The sequence below is a fragment of the Acomys minous genome (assembly GCF_964271855.1).
Source record: "Acomys minous genome assembly, chromosome: 4".
NCBI lineage: Eukaryota > Metazoa > Chordata > Mammalia > Rodentia > Muridae > Acomys > Acomys minous.
The window spans coordinates 49,798,376-49,825,458 of record NC_140486.1 but is presented as its reverse complement, the minus strand read 5'-3'; the positions used below and the strand labels follow the sequence as shown (position 1 = coordinate 49,825,458).

General features: G+C 41.0%; 1 protein-coding gene across 3 annotated transcripts in view; it reads left to right on the top strand.

The window, feature by feature from the left end:
* The window catches only part of UBE2D2 (ubiquitin conjugating enzyme E2 D2), a 40,381-nt gene extending 13,947 nt beyond the window's left edge, over nt 1-26,434 (top strand). For 2 of the 3 annotated variants that reach the window (XM_084780421.1, XM_084780423.1), the window contains 6 exons: nt 8,121-8,184; nt 18,273-18,304; nt 18,385-18,462; nt 18,539-18,644; nt 20,622-20,715; nt 24,767-26,434. In XM_084780421.1, coding sequence (XP_084636547.1) covers nt 8,121-8,184; nt 18,273-18,304; nt 18,385-18,462; nt 18,539-18,644; nt 20,622-20,715; nt 24,767-24,812 — 420 coding nt within the window. In that variant the 3' untranslated portion in view covers nt 24,813-26,434. The remainder of the gene's footprint in view (nt 1-8,120; nt 8,185-18,272; nt 18,305-18,384; nt 18,463-18,538; nt 18,645-20,621; nt 20,716-24,766) is intronic. The other variant, XM_084780422.1, reaches the window with a different exon arrangement.
* The last annotated feature ends 649 nt before the right edge of the window (nt 26,435-27,083 follow it).

Below are 27,083 nucleotides of genomic sequence, written 5' to 3'. Positions count from 1 at the left end.
ACTGGCTGTTACTGAACTCTTGATCTTAACTACTGATCCATCTCTGCAGCCCTTATTTTATTTTTATTTTATTTTATTTTGAGACAGACTTCCTATGTAGCCAGTTTAGTTTTGAATTCCTACCTCCACTTGCCAAATGTTGGTATTACAGGCCTGTACCACTGCTTTAGAATTTAGTAAATTCTAATTTTATAAATTAATTTGTTATTTTAAAAAATTATGCTTAACTAAAGGTATGCTTTACTAAAGGTATGCTTTGTTCCTGATGATCAAAAAGTACATAGAACATGTTGATACCAAATCTGTCCTCAGTTTAACTATGGACTTGAGTTTTTGTTTTGTTTGTTTTTCGAGACTGGGTTTCTCTGGGTAACCTTGGCTATTCTGGACCCACTTTGTAGATCAAGCTAGCTTCAAACTCACAGGAATCCACCTGCCTCTGCCTCCCCAGTGCTGGGATCAAAGGTGTGCGCCACCATGCCTGGCTCAAGCATTGGATATTCTTAGCTACTACCACCCCGCCTTCCTCCCCCCCCCCCTCTTTTTAAATGACCCTATTCTAACCTTTACCTCAGATAATCTGGTAATTCTTTCAGGTGTGGATTTTATCACAAGATAAAATCTCCTCCGCCCCCCCTCTTGAGACAAATTTTTGTTTTTGTTTTTTGGGGCTGGAATACAAGGCGTGCCTTACTACCACTGCCCCTAGTAGAAGATACTTTATTAGGTGCCATCTTATGTAATGTAATCTTGGACATTGTCCGGATATATCCTCATATTGCTAATATAGTCTAGTTTTGTAGATTGAGCTATTCTGGATTGGTGAAAGTATCAGTCAGTTGGTGTTTTGAATAATTGTTCTAAAATATTTTCAGGTTTGAAATTTGGTTTCCCTAACCACCACTGTCTCAACCTGGCTGGCCTGGAACTCTCTAGGCCAGGGTGGCCTCAAAGTCAAAGACCCATCTGCACCTGCCTCCTGAGTGTTAGGGTGAGATGCCATGCCCAGCATTCATTCATTTTCTCCTGTGGGCCCCCCCCCCCTTCTCTCTTTAACTCTCTAAGAATTGTAATCTGCCAGGGGGTGGTGTCACACACCTTTAATCTCTGTGAGTTCGAGGCCAGCCTCATCTACAAAGAGAGTTCTGGGATAGCCTTGGCTCCACTGAGAAACCCTATCTCAAAACACCAAAAACAAACAAACGAACAAACAACAACAACAAAAAAAACCCCTGTAATTCTTGTTTTTTCTTTTTTGGTTTTTCGAGACGGGTTTTCTGTGTGTATCCCTGGCTGTCCTGGACTCACTTTGTAGATCAGGCTGGCTTCCAACTCATAGGAATCCACCTACCTCTGCCTCCTGAATGCTGGATTTAAAGGCATAGGCCGCCACGCCTGGCTGGAAAGTAATATTTACTAGCTTGGCCCATCACCACCTTCTCCACACACTTTGGGTGGTGCTTGGGATTGAGCCTTCCCCCATGTTAGGTATTTTACCATTGAACTGCACCCTCAACCTACACATCTCACATCATAGAGCTTGTTTGTAAGAATTGTAATATAGCCAGGCATGGTGGCATGTGCTTTTCATCTCAGCACTCACGAGGTAGAAGCAGGCAGATCTCTGAGTTGCAGGCCAGCCTGGTCTACAGAGAATTCCAGGTATAACAGGGAGACCTTGTCTCAAAAAATAAAAATATATAAAAAAAATTAAGATCAGGTACTCTGCTGGGAGGAGGCCATAGGTTTTTTTGTTTTGGTTTTTTGAGATAGGGTTTCCCTTTATAGCCTTGGCTGTCTTGGAATCAGTTTGTAGACCAGGCTGGCCTTAAACTCACAGACACCTGCCTCCCTCTGTTAGGATTACAGGTGTGCACCATTGTGTCCATCTATAGGCCATAGTTTTACAGGTTATAATGAAAAATAGAATGCCATTGTGCTTCTTTTTGGTTTTTTCTAGAAGTGTGTGGAAAATTTTGCTCTTTAAAAATTATTTAGCCTGGCGTGGTGGTGCACGCCTTTAATTCCAGCACTTGGGAGGCAGACACTGGTGGATCTCTGTGAGTTCAAGACCAGCCTGGTCTACAAAGAGGACAGCCAGAACTGTTGCACAGAGAAACTGTCTCGAAACATGCCCCCCCATCCCCCAAAAAAAGTAAAGAAAAAAATATTCAGTATTAGGTATTTTGTTGTAGTCACAGAAACAGACTAATATATTCTCTCTTATTCATACCCCCCAATCCAGCTCCCATTTTACCTTTTCTGAGGACCCCATTAGCCAACCAATTTTAATAACAGAAACATGTAAATAATACTAGCATTCTGTGACAGTGCCCTTCACCTTTCTTTAATCTTGGGATGTGGTAATTAGTATTTTTGGAAGGTGGCTATAACCCCATACAAATAAGTTTTAGATTTCTAGTTTCCTATGTAGTTGCTTTTTTTTTTTTTTTTTTGGTTTTTCGAGACAGGGTCTCTCTGTGTTGCCTTGGCTATCCTGGACTCACTTTGTAGACCAGGCTAGCCTCGAACTCACATCAATCCACCAGCCTCTGCCTCCCGAGTGCTGGGATTAAAGGCATGTGCCACCACGCCCGGCTCTGTAGTTGCTTTTGAAAGTAAGATTGAACTAGTGGGAGGGACCCTAGTATATTGAATGGCAGGATGGGTTTAGTTTAGGTTTTATTGTTGTGAAGAAGCACCTTGACCTCCATTGGCAACTCTTATAAAAGAAAACATTTAATTGATGCTAGATTAACAGTTCATAGGTTTAGGCTGTTATCATCATGTTAGAAGCATGGCATCATGCAGGCAGATAGGGTGCTAGAGAAGGAGCTGAGGGTTCTACATCTTGATCTGTAGGCAGCAGGAGACTGAGACACACTTCTTCCCACAAGGCCACACCTCCTAATAGTGCCAGTCCCTATGAGCCTATGGGGGCCTCCCCCCCCTTTTTTTTCTTTCCCTTTTTTAAAAAAATTTATTTTATGTATATGAACACTTTTTTTCATACATACCAGAAGAGGGAATCAGATTCCATTACAGATCGTTGTGAGCCACCATGTGGTTGCTAGGAATTGAACTCAGGACCTCTGGAAGAACAACAACCATCTGAGCCATCTCTCTAACCCTGGGGGCCATTTTCTTTCAAACCACCACAGGAACTCTCCCTAGTGTCTACCATCTTTTTTGGAGCTTAGTAGTAATACCTTTGGCATTGATATGGTTTGTTTGTTGGTTTGTTTTTTCAAGATAGGGTTTGTCTGTGTGTAGGCTTGGCTGTTCTGGACTCGCTTCCTAGGCCAGCCTGGCCTCGAACTCACCATGATCCACCTGCCTCTGCTCCTATTAAAGGCCTGCGCCACCACGCCTAGCTGGCTTGGATGCTTTATCTGTCTGTTAGCATAGATTCTTTTCATCTACTTGGCTATGTGCTACCCTCCTTTTGGAGAATAGAGGTAACCAATAACTGACAATAGAGGGAATTTCAGATCCTAACAGATTCTGTGTCAAGGGAGTAAAACCTGCCTTGATACAGCCACCACTATTTGTGAACTTCAGGAATTGGCAGAAAGAAACAGCTCTTTGCAGTTTTTGTTCTTGAAAATGTTTGCATTTCTTTATTTCAAAAGTAGTCTTAATGAAATACTTTTTAAATCTAGCTTGGTCATTTACTAAGTGATTTTTCTACTTTGGCTATAGTTGTTAAATTCAAATTTATACTTATTAGGTATATGATTTTATGGCAGCAGTCTCAGAGAATAAGATGGTTGCTTTTTCATGTTATCTGTCTTTGTTATATCTAAAATGCAGTCAAGAAAGAAAATATTGCCTGGGCTTGGTGGTACATGCCTTTAATTCTAGCAGAGGTACTTGAGCATCTGTGAGTTCAAGGTCAACCTTGCTAACATAGTTAAGTTCCAGGACAGCCAGAAACTGTCTCAAAAGAGTAAAGGAGAGAAAATATTGCCAGTTGCATGTTATGGTGAAAATATAATTTTGGTTACATGCCTTTAATCCCAGCACTTGGGAGGCAGAGGCAGGCGATCACTGTGAGTTTGAGGCCAGCCTGGTCTACAAAAAGTGTATCACCTGCATGGTGGTATACACTTGGCAATCTTAGCACTTTAGAGGTGGAGGTCAGGAAGATCTAGAGTCCAAGGGCCGCCTGGGCTACAAGAGGCCATTTCAAAAACAAAAGTGTGGGGAAGGTGGGTATTGTTCATGTAGTCAGTGAAAAACAGTATTACCTTAGTCTAGGTACTTACTATGTATAATTCAGGTATATGGTTTATTTATATGATTTTATACACAAAAATTATGTATTTTGTCTGCATGTATGTTTATGTGTCATGAGTGTCTGGTATCCATAGAGGCCAGAGAGGAATGAATTACTTGGAATTGGAGTTGTAGATGGGTGTGAGCTGCCATGTGGGTGCTGGAATTAAACCAAGGTTCTTCTACAAGAGTAACAAGTACTCCTTAACTGCTGAGCTATCTCAACTATATGTTGAACAGATATTTACTAGGTGGTTCTCATGAACTTCATTGTGCAAAAGGCTAGATGTCAGATTCCTTCCCACCAAGACAGCCAAGGCTACACAGAGAAACCCTGCCTTGAAAAAACAAAAAAGAAAAAAACAAAAACAGATTCTTTCCCACTTGTTACTGGCTTAAGAGAGACACTATATAACCACAGAAAAATTGAACTATACTTTGTTATAAAGCAACTTGATATTTTTCATAGTATTTAACAATAAATAAATGCAGAGTTAGCTAAGGCAGCAGTTAGGTGAAGCCTCTAAAGGTACATGGAAGAAGTAGAAAAGGAGAGTGGGAATGGCAAGACTATTCTATCTAGATACTGTTCCCAGAGATCTAGATTGGTTGAAATTAAAAAGTTATGGAGCTGTTCATGATACCACATACCTATAATCTCAATACTTTGGAAGCTGAGACATGGGGGTTACAATTTGAGGTTATCCTTGTTACATAGTCAAAACCCTATTTCAAACAAAAATGGTATGCCTTAGACTACTGTTCAACCTTAAAAAGAATATCCTATGATTTCAACACAATATGAATCTGGAAAGCTTACTGTTAAGTGACATAGTTTATGTGCAGACAGACCATAATATGAACTCACTTGTATATGGAACCTAAATTCAAATGCATTTAAGTAGGAATGAGGATTTTTAGGGGCTTGAAGTGGAAAGAATTTCATTCTTATTGTTGTTTTAAGATCTTACAAAGTAGGCTGGGTGTGGTGGTGCACACCTCTAATCCCAACACTGGGAGGCAGGTGCAGAGGCAGACGTATCACTGAGTTCGAGTCCAGCCTGGTCTACAAAGTGAGTCCAGGACAGCCAAGGCCACACAGAAACCCTGTCTTGGAAGAAAAAAAAAAAAGATCGTACACACTTTATTTTAGTTTATTTGTATATGTCTGTATATGTGCAAGTGTCCATGGAGGCCAGAAAAGAGTGTTGGATCTTTTGGAGCTATAGTCTATAGATGGTTATAAGCTGCTGTGTGGGTTCTGAGAGTCAAACCCAGGTCCTGAAGAGTAGCTAGTGCTCTTAACCACTGAGCAATCATTTTAGCCCCTAGCAAAAATTTGTATTAGAGTGGAGGAATAAGTATAATAAATCTGTGGAGACTGGAGAGATGGCTTGGAGGGTAAAGGTGCCATGCAAGCTTGGTTAGATGCAAGTTTGAATTCTGGAACCATGTGAGAGATGGAGATAACAGATTCCATGGTGATGTTCTCCACCTGTGTGCTGTTGCAGGCGCACTCACCCACCTACATCATACTCTCACATACAAGGTAATAATAAATGTAGCTTTAAAATGCTCTATTGTACAACATGTTAGCTATAGTTAATATTAAATTTTGTGTTATTGGAATTAAGAATGTAATGTATTGTTGAAAATTGTCAGAGTAGTTGTTTGTGTGTTTTTTGTTATTTTGTTATTTTTTCCGAGACAGGGTTTCTCTGTGTAGCCCTGGCTGTCCTGGACTCACTTTGTAGACCAGGCTAGCCTCAAACTCACAGTGATCTGCCTCCCTTTGGGATTAAACGCATGGGCCACCATGCTCGGCCAGAGTAGATTTTTAAGTGTTCTTGTTACAAAACAATAAATATGTATCAATTAGCCAATGTGCCATATCATAGTTTATATGTATTTAAAGTCTTCTTGCTATATACCATATATTGCACACACGCACACACACACACAATTTAGTAAATGAAAATCAATAATAAAGGGTGTAGAAATACATAATGCATATACACAAAAACACATGTGCTTGTGTACTTTGCTCTCCAACGTACAGTTTCAGCTCTGACAGTGTTATAAGGCTTTGTTTTTTCTCTTTCTCCCCTCTTCTTCCCTCCCTCCTTCCTTGCCTCACTTGCTTACTTTCCTGGAGGTCCCCATTCCCTGTGTAGTAGATAATCTTGTACTTTTGATCTTCTTGATTGCTAGGCCTGATCACAGTCTTGTGCTACTATGTCTGGCTTATACAGTGCTCAGCATGGAACTCACAGCTTTGTACATGCTAGGAAAGCACTTTACCAACTGACATACATCCTAGCTCTGTTAATTTTGAGTCAGGGCATCTGTTTCTTTCTTTTCTTTTTTTAAGATTTTTTATTATTTATTATGTATACAGTGTTCTGCCTGCATGTACACCTGTAGACCAGAAGAGGGCATCAGATCACATGACAGATGGTTGTGAGCCACCATGTTGTTGCTGGGGATTGAACTCAGGACCTTTGGAAGAGCAAGCAGTGCTCTTAACCTTTGAGCCATCTCTCCAGCCCTGAGTCAGGGTTTCTATGTAGTTCTGGAACTTGCTGTGTAGACCAGACTGGTTTTGAACTCAGATACTTCCTCAGTGCTGATTTTAAAATTGTAAGCTACTACACCAATCTAGGAAAGATTTCTGATCCTCAATAATGAACAAAGGAAAGCCAGATAAGGAGTCCCAGGTACTAGTTGAAAACAGGAAGTTGTAAACCGGGCATAGTGGAGCACACCTTTAATCCCAGCGCTGGGAGGCAGAGGCAGGAGGGATCTCTGTGAGTCCATGACAGCTAAGGCTACACAGAGAAACCCTGTCTCAAACCAAAAGGAAGAAAACAGGAGTTGTAGATGAGTAGCTGAGCACATAATAGCCACAAATTTTTCCCCCCTATGGCAGGACACTTCTACAAATTCCTTGTCCTTGGCTTCAGTGTGAAATTCCATCTAAAAAGCAAACAAGAAATTCCTTATTCTTTTGTTTTGTTTTGTTTTGTTTTTTTAAATTTATTTATTTAGTATACAGTATTCTGCCTACATGTACATCTGCATGCCAGAATAGGGCATCAGATCACATTATAGGTGATAGTGAGCCACCATGTGGTTGCTGGGAATTGAACTCAGGACCTCTGGAAGAACAGACAGTGCACTTAACCTCTGAGCTATCTCGCCAGCCCGAAATTCCATATTCTTTAGTGTTATATTGGCTTAGCCCAAAATACTTTTCACTTTCAGATTCAGCAATTAAATCCTTTAAAAGTGTATTTTAGACAGATTCTTACCCAGGAGGGTTAAAACTCAGTGTATAGTTCAAGCTGGCCTCAAATTGGAGATTTTCTGTTTTAGCCTCCTGAATGCTGGGATTGCAGGTGTGTGCCACTACTCTGAGATATATCTATATATATATCTTACCATTGGAAATTGTCAACAAATGAATTCTGTTCTAGCATCCACATGGTGGCTCATAGCCATCCAAACCATTTGTTTTAGGGGATCTAACATCGGACACCCATCTATATACATTCTTGCAGGCAAAACTCCTGCAAGAAAGGAAGAAGGAAAATATAAAACTAGCTTTGCAGAGTATGGTGGTACCTATCTTTAATCCCGGGGCTATATAGATAAAGATATAATGGGACCCTGTCTTTGTCCATGTCTCCACCTTCCACTCCCCACCCTAGTACTCATACCTCCAAGATTTACTATCTACTTCTGACTGAAGAATAATCCTAAAAGCTTCCCTGGTAAGGCAGAGAACATTGTAACAAGTTTAGTAACTATATAAATTAATTTATTCTTTGTTTTGTCTTAAGGAATTGAATGACCTGGCTCGAGATCCTCCAGCACAGTGTTCAGCAGGTCCTGTTGGAGATGATAGTAAGTACCTAAGTAGAAGTAAAGCAGCATAACAATACTTTTATTTCTTAAAGTTATTTGTATATTTTGTTTTGTGTGTGTGTGTGTGTGTGTGTGTGTGTGTGTGTGTGTGTGTGTGTGTACACGGTACACTCCAGTGTTCCAAATTGGCTGTAAGCACCTTTAACTGCTGAGCACTCAAAATTACGATCTTGTGTGTGCGTGTGTGCGGGTTGTTTTTTGTTTTTTGTTTTTTGTTTTTTCTTCTTCTTCCCCCCAAGACAGACTTTCTCTGTGTAACCATGCTGGCTGTCCTGGACTCACTTTGTAGACCAAGTAGGCCTCCCAACTCACAAGAGATCCACCAGCCTCTGTCTCTTAGTATTGGGATTAAAGGCATGTACTACTAATCCTTGCCTCCAGCCCCCCACAAGACGTATTTCTTTATTATTATGTATACAGTTCTGCCTGCATGTACACCTGCATGCCAGAAGAGGGAACCAGATCTCATAATAGATGGTTGTGAGCCACCATGTAGTTGCTGGGAATTGAACTCAGGTCCTCTGGAAGAGCAGCCAGTACTCTTAATCTGAACCATCTTTCCAGCCCCCTACTCTGCAACTCTTCAAATAGTATTTTAATTATTTATTTTTTTAAAAACCCTAATGTGCTGCAGATGATAACATTGAGAAAGCAATAATATACCCTAACTATGATGGCATATGTTCATAATTCTAGAACCTGGTAGGTATAGGCAGGAGAATAATGAGTTCAAGGCCAGGTCGGCTATATAGTGAGACCCTATATAAAACAAACCTATAATGAGATGTCAGAGTTTAAAAAAGAAAAGAAAAAGGCAAGAGGTTGGAGAATGGCTAAGAAGTTAAGGGTGGTTACTACTTTTCTAGAAGACATGAATGACTTCAGCCAGGGATAGTTCTAAACAACCTGTACCTTCAGTTCCAGAGGTTCCAACTCCCTCTCCTGGCCTTTCAGGCACCTGCATGTCATATACATATAAGCTAATATTGCTGCTGCTGCTCCCTCCCCACAGAAAACATACCACACACAGGGTTACTCTGTATAGCCCTGCCTGTCCTGGAGCTCCTTTGTTGACTAGACTGGCCTTGAACTCAGGATATCCAATCCACCTGCCTCTCCCTCTGCCTCCTTGAGTGCTGGGATTACAAGACTGTGCCACCATTGCCAGCCTTAAAAAACAATTAAAAAAAAAAAACTTAAAAAGTTAAAGCCAGGGAGCTGGAGAGATGACCCAGCGGTTAAGAGCACTGAGTGCTCTTCCAGAGGTCATGAGTTCAATTCCCAGCAACCACATGGTGGCTCACAACCATCTATAATGTGATCTGATGCCCTCTTCTGGCATGCAGGTGTACATGCAGGCAGAGCACTGTATACACAATTTAAAAAACAAACAAACAAAACCCAAAAACAGCTGTAATGGTGCCTTCCTGGAATCCCGATAATTGAGAGGCCAAGACTACCCAGTGAGACCCGTTCTCCCCGCTCTTCCTCGTTATTATTTTTTTTCTTTGTTTTTTCGAGACAGGGTTTCTCTATTTTAGTCCTGGCTGTCCTGGACTCCCTTTGTAGCCCAGGCTGGCCTCAGGCTCACAGAGAGCTGCCTACCTCTGCCTTCCGAGGGCTGGAACTAAGAGAGAGAAACAGATTGTGGTAGCACAGGTTTATAGTTCTAGCACTTGAGAAGTTGAAATAAGAGGATCTTAAGCAGCCTGGGCTAACTTAGCAAACACAACAACAAAAATAATGTGGGGACTGGAGAGATGCTCAGTTTGCGTTATTCCAGCACCCATGTTACAAGTCAGGCGTCTTGTAACGCCTTTCATGAACCGATAGTCCATCGTTGTAGGATGCTAAGACGGATAGCAGGGGCTTATTGACTTCCCATTCCAGCTGAAAAACATAATCTACAGGTTTAGGGAGAGAGGCTGTTTCAAAACAACAAGGCAGAGATTGATAAAAAGAGAATTATCTGATACTAGCCTCTAGCCTGTGCCCAGCACATACACAGAGACCGGGGAAGGAGGAAGGAGAGAGAGACTTAATTGGGGGCATGGGAGTGGGGGGCAAGGCAAGATGGTCTCATTAGCCCTGGCTGGTCAGGCACTCATTGTTCAGAACAGAAAGAGACCCACCTGTCTGTCTTCCTGGTGTTAGGATCAAAGATGTGTGTCACTGTGCCCCGTGCTTTTATTTATTCAAATTTTAATGTTCTACTTTTTCTCTTTTCTGCAGTCAGCTGATAGGCAAAAGTACTTCCCCTTGAAGTAAGCTGAAGATATTTAATCTATTTTGTTTTGAATTTGGTGAAATGACCCTCTTGGGATCTGTGTGTTCAGACATACGTCTCTGGAGATTTAATTTAAAACTAACATACTCTTACTATTTGTTTTAACTTCAAGGCTTCATCTGTCATACCAAAGAGTAATTAATGAGCTGTAAAGTTCACCTCTAAATACTTACACATACACCCCAAAAAAGAAAGAAGAAAACACTTATACAACAGATTGTAGCTTTCAATTTCTGCATCAAATCAAAGTTGTAATAGTTATTTTTATTGTTTAAGTTGTTTTTAGGACTGAATATGTAGCTTAGTTGCAGAATACTTATCTAGTATGTATAAGGCCATGGTTCAATGCCAGGCCAGCACCACCCAGCAGGTGTGTTTTAATATTAAAAACTTCATTCCAAACAACTCAAGTGACTCTTGGCTGACATGTTTTTGTAAAATACAGTGATGTTTTATGCTTATGGGAGATGTGTCCATATTTTGACCAGTAACTATTTCTGGAGGCTTTTTTTTTTTTTTAATCCTACAGCATCCTTTTATTTATAACATTCTATCATTTCCATATCCTTGAGAGCAGTCCCATTTGTGAAACAACTTTAGTTAAGTCATATATGTGGAGTTCTTTCTACTTGAAACCTTCAGGAATTTCTCGGACTGTTTATAAAGCCTTGTCATTTGAATCAGGGTTAGATACTATACCACGATTGTCTCTCCTCACTCGTATTTCCACCTGAAGAGACCAGGAGCATAAAGGCTCCAGAGGGAAACTAGAACCCTTTTTTTTTTTTTTTTTTTTTTTTAGTGAATTTTTGTTGTTGTTGTTTTAAAGATTTATTTAGTGTGTATACAGAGCTCTGTCTGCATGTATATCCACAGGTCAGAAGAGGGTACCAGATCTCATTATAGACGATTATAAGCCAGCAAGTGGTTGCTGGGAATTGAACTCAGGACCTTTGGAAGAGCAGCCAGTGCTCTTAACCTCTGAGCCATCTCTCCAGCCTCTGAAACCTAAACTCTTGAGTAATCTTTCTGCCTCAGTCTCTCCTTCCTGCCAGATTTAAAGGTGTGTGCACCATCAGAACTGTCTTTTCTCCTTCTCCCCCTTCCCTTCTTTCCTTTCCTTCTGGTGTGTGCAGTACTGGGAATTGAGTCTATAGCCTCACATCTGCCAGACCAATACTCCACCACTAAGCCACAGCACCAGCCTCTTAATTTCTTCTTAAGTCTGATATGATTTTTAGCAAGAATAAAGATTGCTATTAGAAGACTAGGATCAAAGAATTAATACTTAGCTACTGGAATTTTTTAAGTGCTTTATTATCTTATTTTAGAACCTGATGTGGAGTACAATAGAAACACATTTAAATTACAAAAAAGAAGTAAGTTGGCTGCGTGTAGTGGCACATGGAGGCAGAGGATGTGATTACTGTGAGTTCAAGGCCACCTGGTCTACAAAGTCCAGGAGAGCCACGGCTACACAGAGAGACCCTGCCTCGGAAAAACAAAATAAAACAAAAAGAAGTAAGTTGAAGGGCAAGATATAAAACAGATCTTACAAAACAAAACAGATCTAGTTGCCCATTTGATCATTACTACCAGTGGTTTTAGCCCTATTGATATTGGATTGTTTTTTAATTTGAGGCAGGGCCTCAGCTGTGTAACCCTGACTGGCCTGGCACTAGCCAGGTAGATCAGGTTGGGTTCACAGAGTGCTCTTTGCCTCTTCAAAGAGATCAAAGACATGTGCTACAATGCCCAGCTGACTTTTATTCTTTTTGTTTGGTTGTTGGTTTGGTGTTTTCTTTTGGCTGGGGGGTTGGTTTTTCAAGACAGGGTTTTTCTCTATGATAGCCCTGGCTGCCCTGGAACACTCTAAGACCAGACTGGCCTCAGACTCACAGAGATCTGTCTACCTCTGCCTCCTCAGTGCTGGGATTAAAGGCGTGTGCCACTACTGCCCGGCTGGTTTTTTTTTTGTTTTTTTTTGTTTTTTTTGTTTTTTTTTGTTTTCTCTCTCTCTCTCCAAGACAGGGTTTCTCTCTCTGTCACCCTGGCTGTCCTGGACTATCTTTGTAGACCAGGCTGACTTCGAACTCACATTGGTCCACAGGCTCTTCCCCCCACCCCTCACAAGTGCTGCTATTAAAGGTGTGAGCCATCATGCCTTGCCTTGACTCTTTATTTCTTTAACCAGAACTTTAAGAGATTTTTATGAAATTTGGGTGAAGATAGTAGGACCAGTACAGGTGTAATGATCAAAATTATTTTTCTCAACTGGTTTTATTTAATCCATTTGAATGATTAGTTGTTCAAAAGTAACGAAGAATTTAATTACTGGGAAGATAAATTCAAAGGACAAAAATTTCATCAATAACTCTGTCTTGGGGGTGGGCGACCTGTTCTATATATTAATTTATTTATTTATTTTGGGTTTTTCAAGACAGGGTCTCTCTGTGTTAGCCTTGGCTGTCCTGCCACTTGCTTTGTAGACTAGGTTGGCCTTGAGCTCACAGGATCCACCTGCCTTTGCCTGGCTCCCTTAATATTTAATTTATTGTTCCTGAATCTCAAAAAAATAAAAACACCAGGAATTTGAAAGCATTTGAGAAACAGATGAGTTTTGTTTTTGTTTATTGAAATAAAATTGAAAACAATTTAATTCCTGGGCCAGCAAAATGGCTCTACAGGTGAGGTGCTTGTCAACCCTGATACCTCAGTTCAGTCCCTGGAACCTAACCAACTTTTACAGAAGTTTCCTCTGACTTCTGAACACACACACACACACACACACACAAATAATTTAAATATTTATTTCATTTGTTATACGAGAGAAGGTTAAGATAGATACCCATTGGCAAGGATGGAAGACACTTAATGGGCCACTTACCTTGTGGCAGCTAACCACTGTTTTGTTTTTTGTTTTTTTTTTAATATCTTATTTAATTTATGTGTGAGGGTGTCAGATCTTGGAGTCACAGACAGTTGTGAGCTGCCATGTAGGTGCTGGGAATTGAACCCGGGTCCTTTGGAAGAGCAGGCAGTGCTCTTAACTGCTGAGCCATCTCTCCAGCCTGACTAACCACTGTTTTTGTTTGATGCTTTTTGTTGTTGTTGTTTTGGTTTGTGTTGGTTGTGTTGTCTCTGCCTCCCAATTGTTTGATGCTTTTTAAAATGAATTTGGTGGCTCTGAGAATATATATAAAATGTTTTTTGATAAGTGAGCAGCTATGGGTGAGTTTGGGGCCTGATAAAGGAAAGAAAGAAAGCATAGACATGTTAAGGAAATCTGAAGGACATTTAGGACTTAGACATCCCAATGAATTCTCATGTAACTGCTTAGTCTTTACATTTCTGTCTTGTGTACTCCTGCAAGCCAGAAGAGGGCGCCATATCACATTTCAGATGGTTGTGAGCCACCATGTGGTTGCTGGGAATTGAACTCAGGACCTTTGGAAGAGCAGATGGCGCTCTTAACCACTGAGCCATCTCTCTAGCCCATAAAGCCCACTTTAAAAATGGGAGAAATAGGGCTGGAGAGATGGCTCAGAGTACTGACTGCTCTTGCAGAGGTTCTGAGTTCAATTCCCAGCAACCACATGTTGGCTTACAACCATCTATAAAGTGATCTAATGCCCTCATCTGTTGTGCAGGCATATATGCAGGCAGAACACCATATATGTAATAAATAAATCTTTTTTTTTTTTTTTTTTAAATGGAAGAAGCTGGGCATGGTGGCACAAACCTTTAATCCCAGCACTTGGAGGCCAAGGCAGGCGGATCTCCATGAATTTGATACCAGCCTGGTCTACCGAGCAAGTTCCAGGACAGCCAGAGCTGTTACACAGAGAAACCCTGTCTCGAAAAACCAAAACTTAAAAATAAATACAAATTAAAAAATGGGACAGATATTATTTTCTGCTTTTATGGGAAGCTACCATATTGACTAATTTGAAATTATCTTTACTGCTTATACTCAAACTTGTGTTGCCTGTGTTTTTGTTTTTGTTTTAAGTAGTGTTGTGGATCCAGCCCAGTCTTGTGTGCAGATGCTTCATACCCCTCAGCACTGTATTGAAGGGTATACTAGAAACTCTATAAAGACCAGCACATGAGATCACAATTATTTTTATTACTTATTTGGAGGCTGGGTCTCACTTTGCCACCTAGGCTGGTTTCGAGCTCACCAGGCTGACCTCAAGAGAGATCGTGCCACAATGCCTAGCCTAGGTGTAGTCCTCCCCCCTTATGGTTAAATCCAATCTTTGGGACTGGAAATGTAGCTCATTTCATTAAGAATTTACATAGCATGCACAAGACCTTAAGTTTGAACCTCAATATTACATAAACTGGCTTTGGTGTCACACAATATCAACTGACGTGGAAAGGTTGTCCTCTGCTACATACCAATTTTCAAGCCGGTCTACCATACACAAGACCCTGTCTAAAAATTTTTTAAATGTGGGGGCTGGAGAGATGATTTAACAGTTAAGAGCACAGGCTGCTCTTCCTGAAATTCAGTTTCCACAACCCTCTGGTGACTCACAACTGTCTGGAACAGTTACCAGGGGATTTTGTGCTCTCTCCTGGCCTCTTGGGCACTGTACACATGGGGTACATACATATATATTCAGACAAAACACACATTGCCATCTTTGCACAGCTACAGGGATTAGACCTGACTAGGGTGTTGGATGAAGAGAACACAAACATGGACATGGGGGGTGGGAGTGAGATTGGGTAGACTGGACTTTTTAATGGAGAAGCATTACACCAGAAGCTCAGTGTGTTAACTGTGTAGAGTGAACAGGAAAGTGAGGTTATTGGATACAGTTAAAGAAGGAGGCTGAACTGTTAACATACAGATAAACAGGGAGGCAGGATTTATGCTATATGACCAAACATGGAGGCAAGTTTAGCTAAATCTCTGTAAAGGCAGTTACTATAGGGGAGTAGTTTTCCTGCTGTAAACATCCATGGGAAAAAGTTATGGTGGGCATTTTCTGCCACTCACTATAATCTGCACACTGACAGAGGAAGGCTTTGCCATTTTCCCATATGTCTGAGGCTACAGACTCCTTGATATGGTTGTGCCTGTGTCAACAAGGCACTTATTTGGGGCTTCTTCTATTCCCTACTGCAAACAAAAAGAAAAAACAAAGACATCAATCTTTCTGAGCTGAAAAGATGGCTCAGTTGGTAAAGCATTTGCTATAAAGTGCAAACAAACATGGGTTAATATGCCCCACACCAATAGAAAAAGCTGGGTGTGTGGCAGTGTACCTAAGACTAGTCCTGGAAACCGGGAAACAAGCGGACTAGGGCTCAGTGGGCAGCTTCAAGTTCAGGGAGAAACCCTGTCTGTAATGAAAGTAATAGAGAATAAAGTATTCCATTGCTGTGAAGAGACAGTATGACCATGGCAACTCTGATAAAGGAAAACTTTTTTTTTTTTTTTTTTTTTTTTTTGAGACAGGGTTTCTCTGTGTAGCATTGGCTGTCCTGGACTCACTTTGTAGACCAGGCTGGCCTCTTTAACTCACAGTGATCCGTCTGCCTCTGCTTCCGGAGTGCTGGGATTAAAGGTGTGCGCCAACACACCCAGCTGCCAGCATCATTTTTAAAGTAGTATATTTTTTGTAATTGTACTAAGGAATGATTAAGTCTCGTAGGCAGACAGGTGGTAGTTTTGCAGGTCTTTAATCTCAGCAAGATTTTTTTGTTTGTTTTGAGATAGGGTTTCTCTGCATAGCCTTGGCTATCCTGCACTCAATTTGTAGACCAGGCTGGCCTCGAACTCGTAGCAATTCGCCTGGCTCTGCCTCCAGAGTGGAAGGATTAAAGTTGTCCCCGCCACACCCGGTTAAGAAATAAGCTTTTAAAAAGCACTTAGGACATTCCTTTGGGCCTTTTCAACAAATTTGTCTCTGTGTCTGTCTGTCTGTCTGTCTGCCTGTCTCTGTCTGTGTCTCTCTTCTCCCCCCCCCCCTTCCTTTATTTATGTGGGCTGGGGAGATGGCTAGGCAGTTAAGAGCACTGTCTGCTCTTCTAGAGGTCTTGAGTTCAATTCCCGGCAACCACATGGTGGCTTACAACCATATGATCTGATGCCCTCTTCTGGTGTGCAGATAGAAGACTCAAATACATAAATAAATAAGAAAAAATATTTTTAAAAAATTTTATTTAAGTAATTTATGTATGTGACTGCTCTGTCTTCATTTACACCAGCACCCTAGAAGAGGGCACCGAATCTCATTATAGATGGTTGTGAACCACCATGTAGTTGCTGGGAAATGAATTCAAGGCTTCTGGAAGAACAACTAGTGAGTGCTCTTAACAGCTGAGCCATCGTTCCACCCCCAGCAAATTATTCTTTCAGGCATGATTTTGAGGCAGGTTTTACTTTTGGTTAGTTAATTGGTTGGTTGGTTTTGTTTTGTTTTTTGACAGAATCACTGTGTAGCCATGGCTCACCTGGACCAAGTTGGCCTCAAACCTTTTACTTAGCCAAAGATAAATTTAATTTTCTCATTATGCCTCAGCCTTTTCAGCATTGTTGTTACCACCATTGTTAGTTCCAAATACTTTTGTATTTATATTGCCTGTTCGCATGTGCTTGTGCTATGAAACGTGTGGAGGCTAGAGAAACAGCTTGGGAGTTGGTTTTCTCCTGCTGTGGGAATCCTGGGAATCAAACTTATGTCAAGCTTGATAGCAAAGCTTTTCCTGTCAAGCCATCTTGCTGGCTTCAAGAAAAATGACTGAAGCTGGGCATGATGGCTCAGGTCAGTCCCAGCACTCAGGAGACAGAGGCAGGCGGGTATCTGTGTTTGGGTCTACAAAGTGAGTCCAGGACAGCCAAGACTACAAGAGAAACTCTGTCACAAAAAAACAAAAATGGCCGACTGTGGCGCACGCCTTTAGTCCCAGCACTCAGGAGGCAGAGGCAGGAGAATCGCTGTGAGTTCGAGGCCAGCCTCCTCTACAAAGTGAGTTGATGACAGCCAAGGCTACACAGAGAAACCCTGTCTAAAAGCAAAGAAAAAGAAAAGAAAAGAAAGGAAAATTATCAGGGTTTCTTGGTTTTGGTGGTGGTGGTGGTGTGTGTGTGTGTGTGTGTGTGTGTATGTATGTGTGTGTTGGTGTTATATGAGTGCAAATATTTGGAGACCAGGAGAGGGCATCAGATCCTGGAGCTGGAGTTGTTATGAGCCACCTCATTTGGGTGCTTCAAACTGAACTGTGGTCAGCAAGAGTAGTGTGCATGCTTAACTACTGAGCTATCTTTTTTTTTTTTTGAGACAGGATTTCTCTGTGTGTAGCTTTGGCCATCCTGGACTCACTTTGTAGAACAAACTGGCTTTGAACTCACAGTGATCCGCCAGCCTCTGCCTCCCGAGTGCTGGGATTAAAGGCGTGCACCACCACACCCAGCTCTGAGCTATCTTTTTAAAACGACTGTCCTTTTTTTTGTTGTTTTGGTTTTGGAGACAGGCTTACTTTATAACAGCCCTGGCTGTCCTGGAACTCAGGCTGGCCTTCAACGCAAGAGAAGCGCCTGCCTTTGCATCCTGAGTGCTAGGATTAGAGGCGTGCACCACCACACTTGCTTTTGATGGTTTGGACTTACAATCGGCTTAGAGTCTTCATCCTGCCCCTAGAAAATAGTCATTATCATACTGTTTATAAGTGAACTTTGATTAGGCAGGGAATGATGGGTTTCTACTATGTAGGTGTATGTGAATATTGTTAACGTTATTTTTTTTTTCTTGTTCTTTTTCAGTGTTTCATTGGCAGGCTACAATAATGGGGCCAGTAAGTATTCACTTTTGATTCCTTAATAATTATCTTATGTAATTTATTCATTCTTAACCTTACTTTCTTATCATCAACAGAATGACAGCCCCTATCAGGGTGGAGTATTTTTCTTGACAATTCATTTCCCAACAGATTATCCCTTCAAACCACCTAAGGTAATTGGAATATGATCATTGCTCTTAATATGCTCTGTATGATACTTCTAAACCACAAAGATTTATTTTTCTTCAGGTTGCATTTACAACAAGAATTTATCATCCAAATATTAACAGTAATGGCAGCATTTGTCTTGATATTCTACGGTCACAGTGGTCTCCAGCACTAACTATTTCAAAAGGTAATGGAATAGTTTGATATTAAGGTGGAATAACTGATTTTTGTGCAGGGTGTAGAGGTGTATGCTTTTAATCCCAGCACTGGAAAGGCAGAGCCAAGCAGGGCTGCATAATAAGACACTGTCTCAAAGGAAGGAAAGTAACTGCTTTTTGTTATTATTTGTTGGTTTATCTTCTTAAATTCTATTTTTTGGAGCCAGGTGTGGTAGCACATGCATTTAATCCCAGAACTCAGGAAGGCAGAGGCAGGCAGATCTCTATGGTCTATAAAGCTAGTTCAGGACAGCCAAGGCTACACAGAAGAAAAAACAAAAAACAAAAACCCAAAGAAATAAAACTTTTGCCTGCATGTATGTATTTGTACCATGTGGTACTGGGAATTGTACCTGTGTGGCTTTCAAGCAGCCAGTGTTCTTTAATTGTTCCTTTTCTTTCTTTTTAAAAAAAGATTTATTATGTAAATAGTGCTCTACCTGCATGTATTCCTGCTTACCAGAAGAGGACATTAGATGACATTGATGCTTGTGAGCCACCATGTGGTTGCTGGGAATTGAACTCAGGATCTCTAGTAGACCAGCCTTAACCTCTGAGCTTTCTTTCCAGCCTTGGTTTATGTATTTGTTACAACTCCCAGTCTTCCTTAGTCTGTAATTGTATTTGTTTATGCAATGGGAAAGAGTTGGATTTTCACTAATAGATGGCTTGGTGTGGTGTGGGGTTGTTCATTGTGATATTCAAGAGCAGGTAGAAGCTGTTGTAGTGGTATAATACTGTAATCCTAATACTTGGGAAGAGAAAGCAGAACAATCAGGAGTAGTCCAAAGTTGTTATTGATTGCATCACAATTTTGTGCTCGCTTGGTACAAGAATGAGGTTTTGGGGGCTGGAGAGATGGCTCAGCAGTTAAGCACATTGATTGCTCTTCCAGAGGACCCAAGTTCAATTCCCAGCACCCACATGGCAGCTCACATCTGTCTGTAACGCCAGTATCTGATACCCTCTCAAGACATACCTGCCAGCAAAATACCAATGCACATAAAATAAATTTTAAAAAGTGAGGTTTTGCCTTAAGTGAAGAAACTACCACCAAAAAAGTAAATGATGTGATTGTTTGATTTTATTTGTTTATTAGTGTGCCTGTGTGTGGTAGTGGGTTACAACGACACATGGGCATCGATCAGAGAACAGCCTCATTCACGGAGTTGCTCATCTGCCTTTACATGGGTTCTAGGAATCAAACCTTACTGGCTTTACCTGCTGAGCCATTTTCACTGGTGCCCTGTTTGATTAGTTTTGTTGATTAGGGTTGTTTTTGGGGGTTGTTTTGTATTTGTTTCAAAGTAGGGTCTTAGGCTATAGTTTAGGCTGGCCTCAGCTTATGGCAGTGTGCCTGCCTTTGCTTCTACAGTGCTGAGGTTACAAGTATCAGCTACTGTATGTACCTGGTTAAATTTTATTTCATTTTTGAGACAGTCTTCTATATCGCAGACTGTCCTTGAGGTTTCTTTGTGACTGAGAATTGTGTCAGCCAGCTAATTTGGTCTGTTGGAAGTTTGACAGCCGATTTTCTCAAATGTAAACTTGTCATATTTGAGACTTACTAGCCATGACAAGTATTCTCATCTATGATTTAGAAGAGCTGTATTGTTCCACTAATAACTGAACTCAGAACCTCTGCACATTGTATAAGCTTTCCACCACTAAGCTACCTACCTGCATTCCCAATTCTACATCATTAACATTGCTGGAATCTCAGGTTGTGTTGTTTTGGTGATAGGATGTTTGTTTTTTCCTTGGAAATAAGGTCTCACTATACTGCCCTGGCTGGCCTTGAACTTGAAAGAGCCACCTCTTCACCTGCGTTTGCTTCCTGAGTGCTGGAATTACAGACTATGCTCAGCTTCTAATGTTTAAGCCATTTGCTTTGGTCTCTTCTACTAACTATGCTTTTTTTTATTTTTTATTTTTAAATATCCTAGTACTTTTGTCCATCTGTTCTCTGTTGTGTGATCCCAATCCAGATGATCCTTTAGTGCCTGAGATTGCTCGGATCTACAAAACAGATAGAGAAAAGTAAGTATCCCCTTTAGATGGGAAGCTGTCAGGTGTGGGATGGAGCTGCCTCCTATCTTCTAACAGTTAAATATAGACCAATTGTTTAAGATTAAACTTGAAGGGGTACCTGAAAGGAGTTTTAATGCCAAGTATTATAAACAGACAATACTAATCTTGTATCTAATTGTCTAATGTAACTTCTACTAAAACTTTTCCTAAGCTGGGCGTGGTGGCACACGCCTTTAATCCCAGCACTTGGAAGGCAGAGGCAGGTGGATCACTGTGAGTTCGAGGCCAGCCTGGTCTACAAAGCTAGTCCAGGACAGCCAAGGCTACACAGAGAGACCCTGTCTCGGAAAAACAGTGCTAGGACTAAAGGCATGCACCACCACTACCCAGCATACTTTGGTTTTTTAAAAATACGTTTGTGTCTTGTTTGTCTTTGGACTAGTGAATCATTGTGTACCAGGTTCCCATTTGTCTTGCAGTTTGGTAAAAATCTCCCCCCATACAAGGATTCTCTATGTAGCCCTGACTGTCCTGGACAGCTTTGTGGACTAGGCTGGCCTCGAGTTTACAGAGATCTGCTTGCCTCTGCCTCCAACTTCCAAGTGCTGGGATTACAGGTGTGCACCACTGCTCCCGCAGCATTTCTCCTTGATCTCAGAGATCTGGCTGCCTCTGTTGTTAGTTTAATTTTCTTTTATTTATGTCGGAATACAATATACAATCATCTACTTCTGGCTGAATTTTATTTTTGTCTCTTGCTGAAAAGATTTATTTTATGTATATGAATGCTCTATCTGTGTGTACACCTACATGCCAGAAGGAGGGCATCAGATCACATTATAGATGGTTGTGAGCCACCATGTGGTTGCTGGGAAATGATCTCTCTCTCTCTCTCTCTCTCTCTCTCTCTCTCTCTCTCTCTCTCTCTCTCTCTGTCTCTCTGTCTCTGTCTCTGTCTCTGTCTCTGTCTCTGTCTCTGTCTCTGTCTCTGTCTCTCTCGTGTGTGGTGAAGTACCATGTAAATGCTGGGATTTGCATCAGGGTCCTATAGAAGAGCAGCTGGTGCCCTTAACTGCTAGCTGTCTTCCTGCCACCTTGCCAGACCCTGCAGCTTTACTTGTTTGTTTGTTTGTTTATTGCATTCAGGTTTCACGAAAAAGCCTTGGCTGGCCTGGAATTCACATAAGTCTTCCTGCCTCTGCCTCCCAAGTGTTGTAGTTAAAGGTGTGTATCCCCAAACCTTAGCTGCATTATTTGTTTGTTCTATATATTATACATAGCTGAATTTTTATTAGAAACCATTTTCTATAATAGCTAGAACTGTCGATATGAAAGATCCTAAATCAGCATGGTAACTTCAGCAGAACTTTTTTTGAGACAAGACTTCTGTGTAGCCTTGGCTGTCTTGTAATCATTCTATAGACTAGGTCAGAGAAATCTGCTTGAGAGCTGGTACTAACACACCTGACTTCTCTCTTTCCTTTTTGTATTCATCTTTTTGGTTTTTTGAGAGACAGGGTTTCTCTGTGTAGCCTTGGCTATCCTGGACTCACTTTGTAGACCAGGCTGGCCTCAAACTCACAGAGATCCACCTGTCTCTGCCTACTGAGTGCTAGGATTAAAGGTGTGCACCACCACTGCCCAGCTGTATTCATCTTTTTAAAAATCAGATTTATTGCTGGGAGGCAGAGGCAGACAGATCTCTTGAGTCTAGGACTGCTGCTACACAGAGAAATCTTGTCTTTGGGGGAGAGGAAAAAAAAAAAAAAAAAAACCAAAACCAAATTATTTTGGTTATGTTTGAGGCAGAATCTTAACTGTGCTATCCAAGGTGGCCTTAAACTCCAGGCTCCTCAGTAGCTAGGTCTACTGAATATATCCATCAAAGCTATGCACACACATTTTGAAACATAGTCTTCCTATGTAGCCTCTGCCACCTTCAAATTCGCTGTGTTTTTGCATCAGCCTCCCAAGTGCTGGGTTTTCAGGCCTGAGCTGCCGCACATAATATTGCATTCTTGTTTTTTTATCCTCTCTTCTTTTTGGCTTGTTTTAAGATGGTCTTATATAGCCAATGCCAGTCTAATTCACTATAAGGTGATCTTGAACTCTAGTCTTTTTTTTTTTAAATTTATTTATTTATTTATTTATTTATTATGTTTACAGTGCTCTGCCTCCATGTTCACTTGCACACCAGAAGAGGGCATCAGATCACATTATAGATAGTTGTGAGCCAGCCTGTGGTTGCTGGGAATTGAACTCAGGACCTCTGGAAGAATAGCCAGTGTTCTTAACCTCTGAGCCATCTCTCCAGCCCCTGAACTCTAGTCCTACATAGCTTTTCTATGTTTATTTTGTTACTGCAGTGTTTTATGAAACATTTATTTTTGTTATACAAATTGTTGAAATAACTCTGCCAGAATGAGTTGTTTTATTAATATAAAGGAAGGTATTGTATCACTTTTGCTTTGTAGGATTTTGTTTGTTTTTGTTCTGTTTGGGGACAGAGTCTTACCATGTACCTTTGGCTGGCCTGCAACTTGATATGTAGACCAAGTTTGCCTTCACTTCACAGATAGCCACTTGTTCTGCCTTCCAAGGGCTGGGACTAAAGAAGCGCACCACCACACCCAGCTTATTGCAGTTTTTATTTTTACTTTATGTATCTGAATAGGTGAAAGTTTTGCTTGGGGGTATTTTTATTGGTGTCTGGTACCCATAGAGTCCGGAAGAGGGGGTTGGATCTCCAGAACTAGAGTTACTGGTAGTTGTGACTTGCCTTTCACTTATGTTCTACGAACTGAGTGAGGTCCTTCTTAAGGAGCAGTAAATCTCAAACTGGGCGTGGTGGCACACGTTTTTAATCCCAGCACTCGGGAGGCAGAGGCAGGTGGATCACTGTGAGTTCAAGGCCAGCCTGGTCTACAAAGTGAGTCCAGGACAGCCAAGGCTACACAGAGAAACCCTGTCTCCAAAAAACAAACAAACAAAAGAACCATATAATGAAGGCTGGGCATGGTGGTGCATGCCTGTAATCCCAGAACTCCAGAGGCTGAGGCAAGTGGATCTCTCCGAGTTCAAGCCCAACCTGATCTACAAAGTGAGTCCAGGACAACCAAAGCTAGAAAGGGCAACCCTGTCTTGAGGGGAGTGGGGAGAACCCTATAATGTAAAGTTACATAATCATAAAACATAATCAGGTGGTTGGTACATATCTATAACCATTCCAAAGCCAGAAAGACTGCAGATTTAAGGATAACTTTGGCTACATAGTAAGACTATCTAATAAAACAATTAAGAAAAAAAAAGTGAAGGTCAGTTAAAGCATAGGCTAGCCTGGTGATAGTGGTATACCCTTTTAATCCCAAATGAAGGCAGAGTCGGGCAGATCTCTGAATTCAAGGCCAGTCTTTGTCTACAAAGCCAGTTCTAAGAAAACAGGAAAGCCAGGACTATTACACAGAGAAGACTTGTCTCAAAAACCCAAAAAACAGCTATGTGTGGTGGTGCATACCTTTAATCCCAGCACTCAGGAGGCAGAGGCAGGTGGGTCGCTGTGAGTTTGAGGCCAGCCTGGTCTACAAATCGAGTCTAGGACAGAGAAATCCTGTCTCGGAAAGACAAACAAATAAAAAAGGATGAGGCACATTACACCAAATGCTGAACTTAATCTGAGTCCTCTAGATACTACATTTATAGGAAATGGTTTTAGGTATTACAGCAGTGTCTCACTGTATTGTAATTGGAGGTAAAGCTAGGTAGTGGTACACCCCTTTAGTAGCAGTGACCAGGATTGCCACATGTTTGACGCCATCTGGTTTTAGATTGTTCAAGGCCAGCCATGACTCCAAAGTGAGACCCTAGCTAAAAAAAAAAAAAAGAAAAAGAAAAGAAAGAGAGAGAGGATTGAGGGAGAAAAGGGTATATGTGTGAAAGAAATTGGGGAGAGGAATGTACTTCTGTTGAATGTTTTAAAATTACTAGTTGGGATAATGAATGAAGTGTGTTGCTTATTGACTCCTTACCTATGTTAAGCTGAGTTCTCTTTATGTGTGCACAGGTACAACAGAATAGCTCGGGAATGGACTCAGAAGTATGCGATGTAATTAAAGAAATTATTGGATAACCTCTACAAATAAAGCTAGGGGAACTCTGAAAGAGAAAGTCCTTTTGATTTCCATTTGACTGCTTTCTATGAGCCCACGCCTCATCTTCCCCTGTGCACATGTTTACCTGACACAGCAGTGCTGCGTGTTGTACATACTTGGGACAACAAACTAGAAATACTGTACTTCTGTACCAACATTGCCTCCTAGCAGAGAAGTGTGTGTGTGTGAGAGAAGCCAGGTCTCCGGGCATAACCTAGGTGTGAGACTAAAAGCTTTCCTTATTGACTTAAACTTGGATAATGACAAGCTGTGAGGGGTACTGGGTACACAGTGTGTGCTTGAATGGGAGGAAAAAAGCTCCAGTGACCTGTAGGAGATTGTTCTTAAGAGGAATCCATCTAATCTCAAACAGTCATAATAATCAAGGTGAAGAACATGAAGCTGTTTCTGTATTCATTTCATCCTGAAGGACCTACAACTTAGGTGAAAGTTATGACCAAACAGAGTAAACTCTACCTTTGAGGTATATTTTAAGACCTAGGTTTAACTATCACCATTTAATGGACTGGAGCTGTTAGTACATAAAGGGTGATGGGTTTTGTTCCCAACACTTTCCCATCTCCCTGCCCTTCCAGCCTTCCTCCTGTTAGCCCCTTTCCATAATCTTTGGTTTGTATGTGGTTTCTCAGTTAATACATAGCTGATAGCTCTTATTTTTCTTATGTTTTTAACTGCTTTAGGCCTATTTCGATGTAAGGGTGAAAATTCATTTGATGGAAATACTTGTGTATATTTAAAGACCCAGTTGCTCCTCTGGAGCTTGTACGTTCAAGAATGATTAATCTGTGTAATAAACTGATTACTACAGTCATTACATATAATTTTGTGTGAATAGGCTTTTTGATTTAAAAAACTTTGTCTGGCTAAGAATAGTGGTGGATTTTTCCTCACCCCTGAAATGTTTTCATTTATATTTGTTGCATTTCAAAATCATGAAACAATTCCAGTTTACATAGTAAAAAATGATTTGGAGTAATTTTATTAAGCAAGACAGAGGCATACGCTTAAAGGCATTTTCATGAACCTTATATGTGCACCATTCCAGGAACATGACTGTTAAACTAAATAAATTTGGTTTGCTAATGAAACTGAGCAGCATTTCACCAAAACCTTGTGACACTCTCTTTGGTACATAGGACATAGAACACAAAGGTGTTGCTGTTTGTTAAGTTAAGCCTCTTTGATTGTAATTTTAAAAGAGTAACTGACCAAACCTGGGAAACATGAGCACAATCTTGTATTGGAGCGTCTGCGTAATTACTTTGCACTAACATTTTGCAGGATGTTCATTGGTTTTAAATTGTACTGTATGTGGCTTTTTGAAGTCTTCCCTTGACTCTAGCAAAATGTAGTTTGAAGTTTGTAAACAACTGTTACCCAGAAACATTCATGTGAACTAGGCAAGTCACGTCCCCTCACCCCTTTTCCTAACCGACCTGTAAGCCAGGCCAGCCTGAAGGCCATGGCTGTTGCTCTCTAGTCATCAGGTTCTTTGAAATGCATCTTTACACTCTTGCACAAAAATTGAGGAATAAATGTCCACTGCTTTTGGTTTTAAACTTGTTCACCTGTCTCATCTCTCAGTGTCACTGTTCCACCATCTCAACCTGTCAGCTTAAATATCTTAATTAGCAGAGCTACTTAAAAACATTCCAGAAATGCTACATAATTAGCATCCTCTTGGCCTTGCAGGTAATGGCTGTAACTGGTTGTGAGAAAAGGATTCAGAATTGAACTGTAACCAGAAATCACCACATATCATTACTCTTATAGGGGGGTGGAAATTCACTTTTGGTTGGGGTGTGTGTGTGTCTGTCTGTCTGTTCAGTGGGCCTCAGGCCTTAGCACATACTAGTCAAGTACTCTGCCATTGACTGTATACCTGCTGGATGTTGCTGTTTTCTAGTGTTAACTTTACTACTTACTTTGGGTTCTGTTGTACAGTTCTTGAAAGCCCATTCTTATTTGCCTCTCCTCTCAGAGGCAATATCACCATTTACTAGGTCATAGGGTGAGTAGTTTGAATGTGAAGCACATTTGGTCCAGTTGTTTATGAGTACCTTTCCACTGTGAGTTGAGTGTCACTCAGGATGATTCTCACGTAGGATTACACTAGGTTCTCTGATGTCTAAAGGCTAGTTTGAACCAACCTTGCTTTATTCTGGTAAGGCAGTGGTTACAAAGGAATGAAAGTTAGGGTTTTGTTTT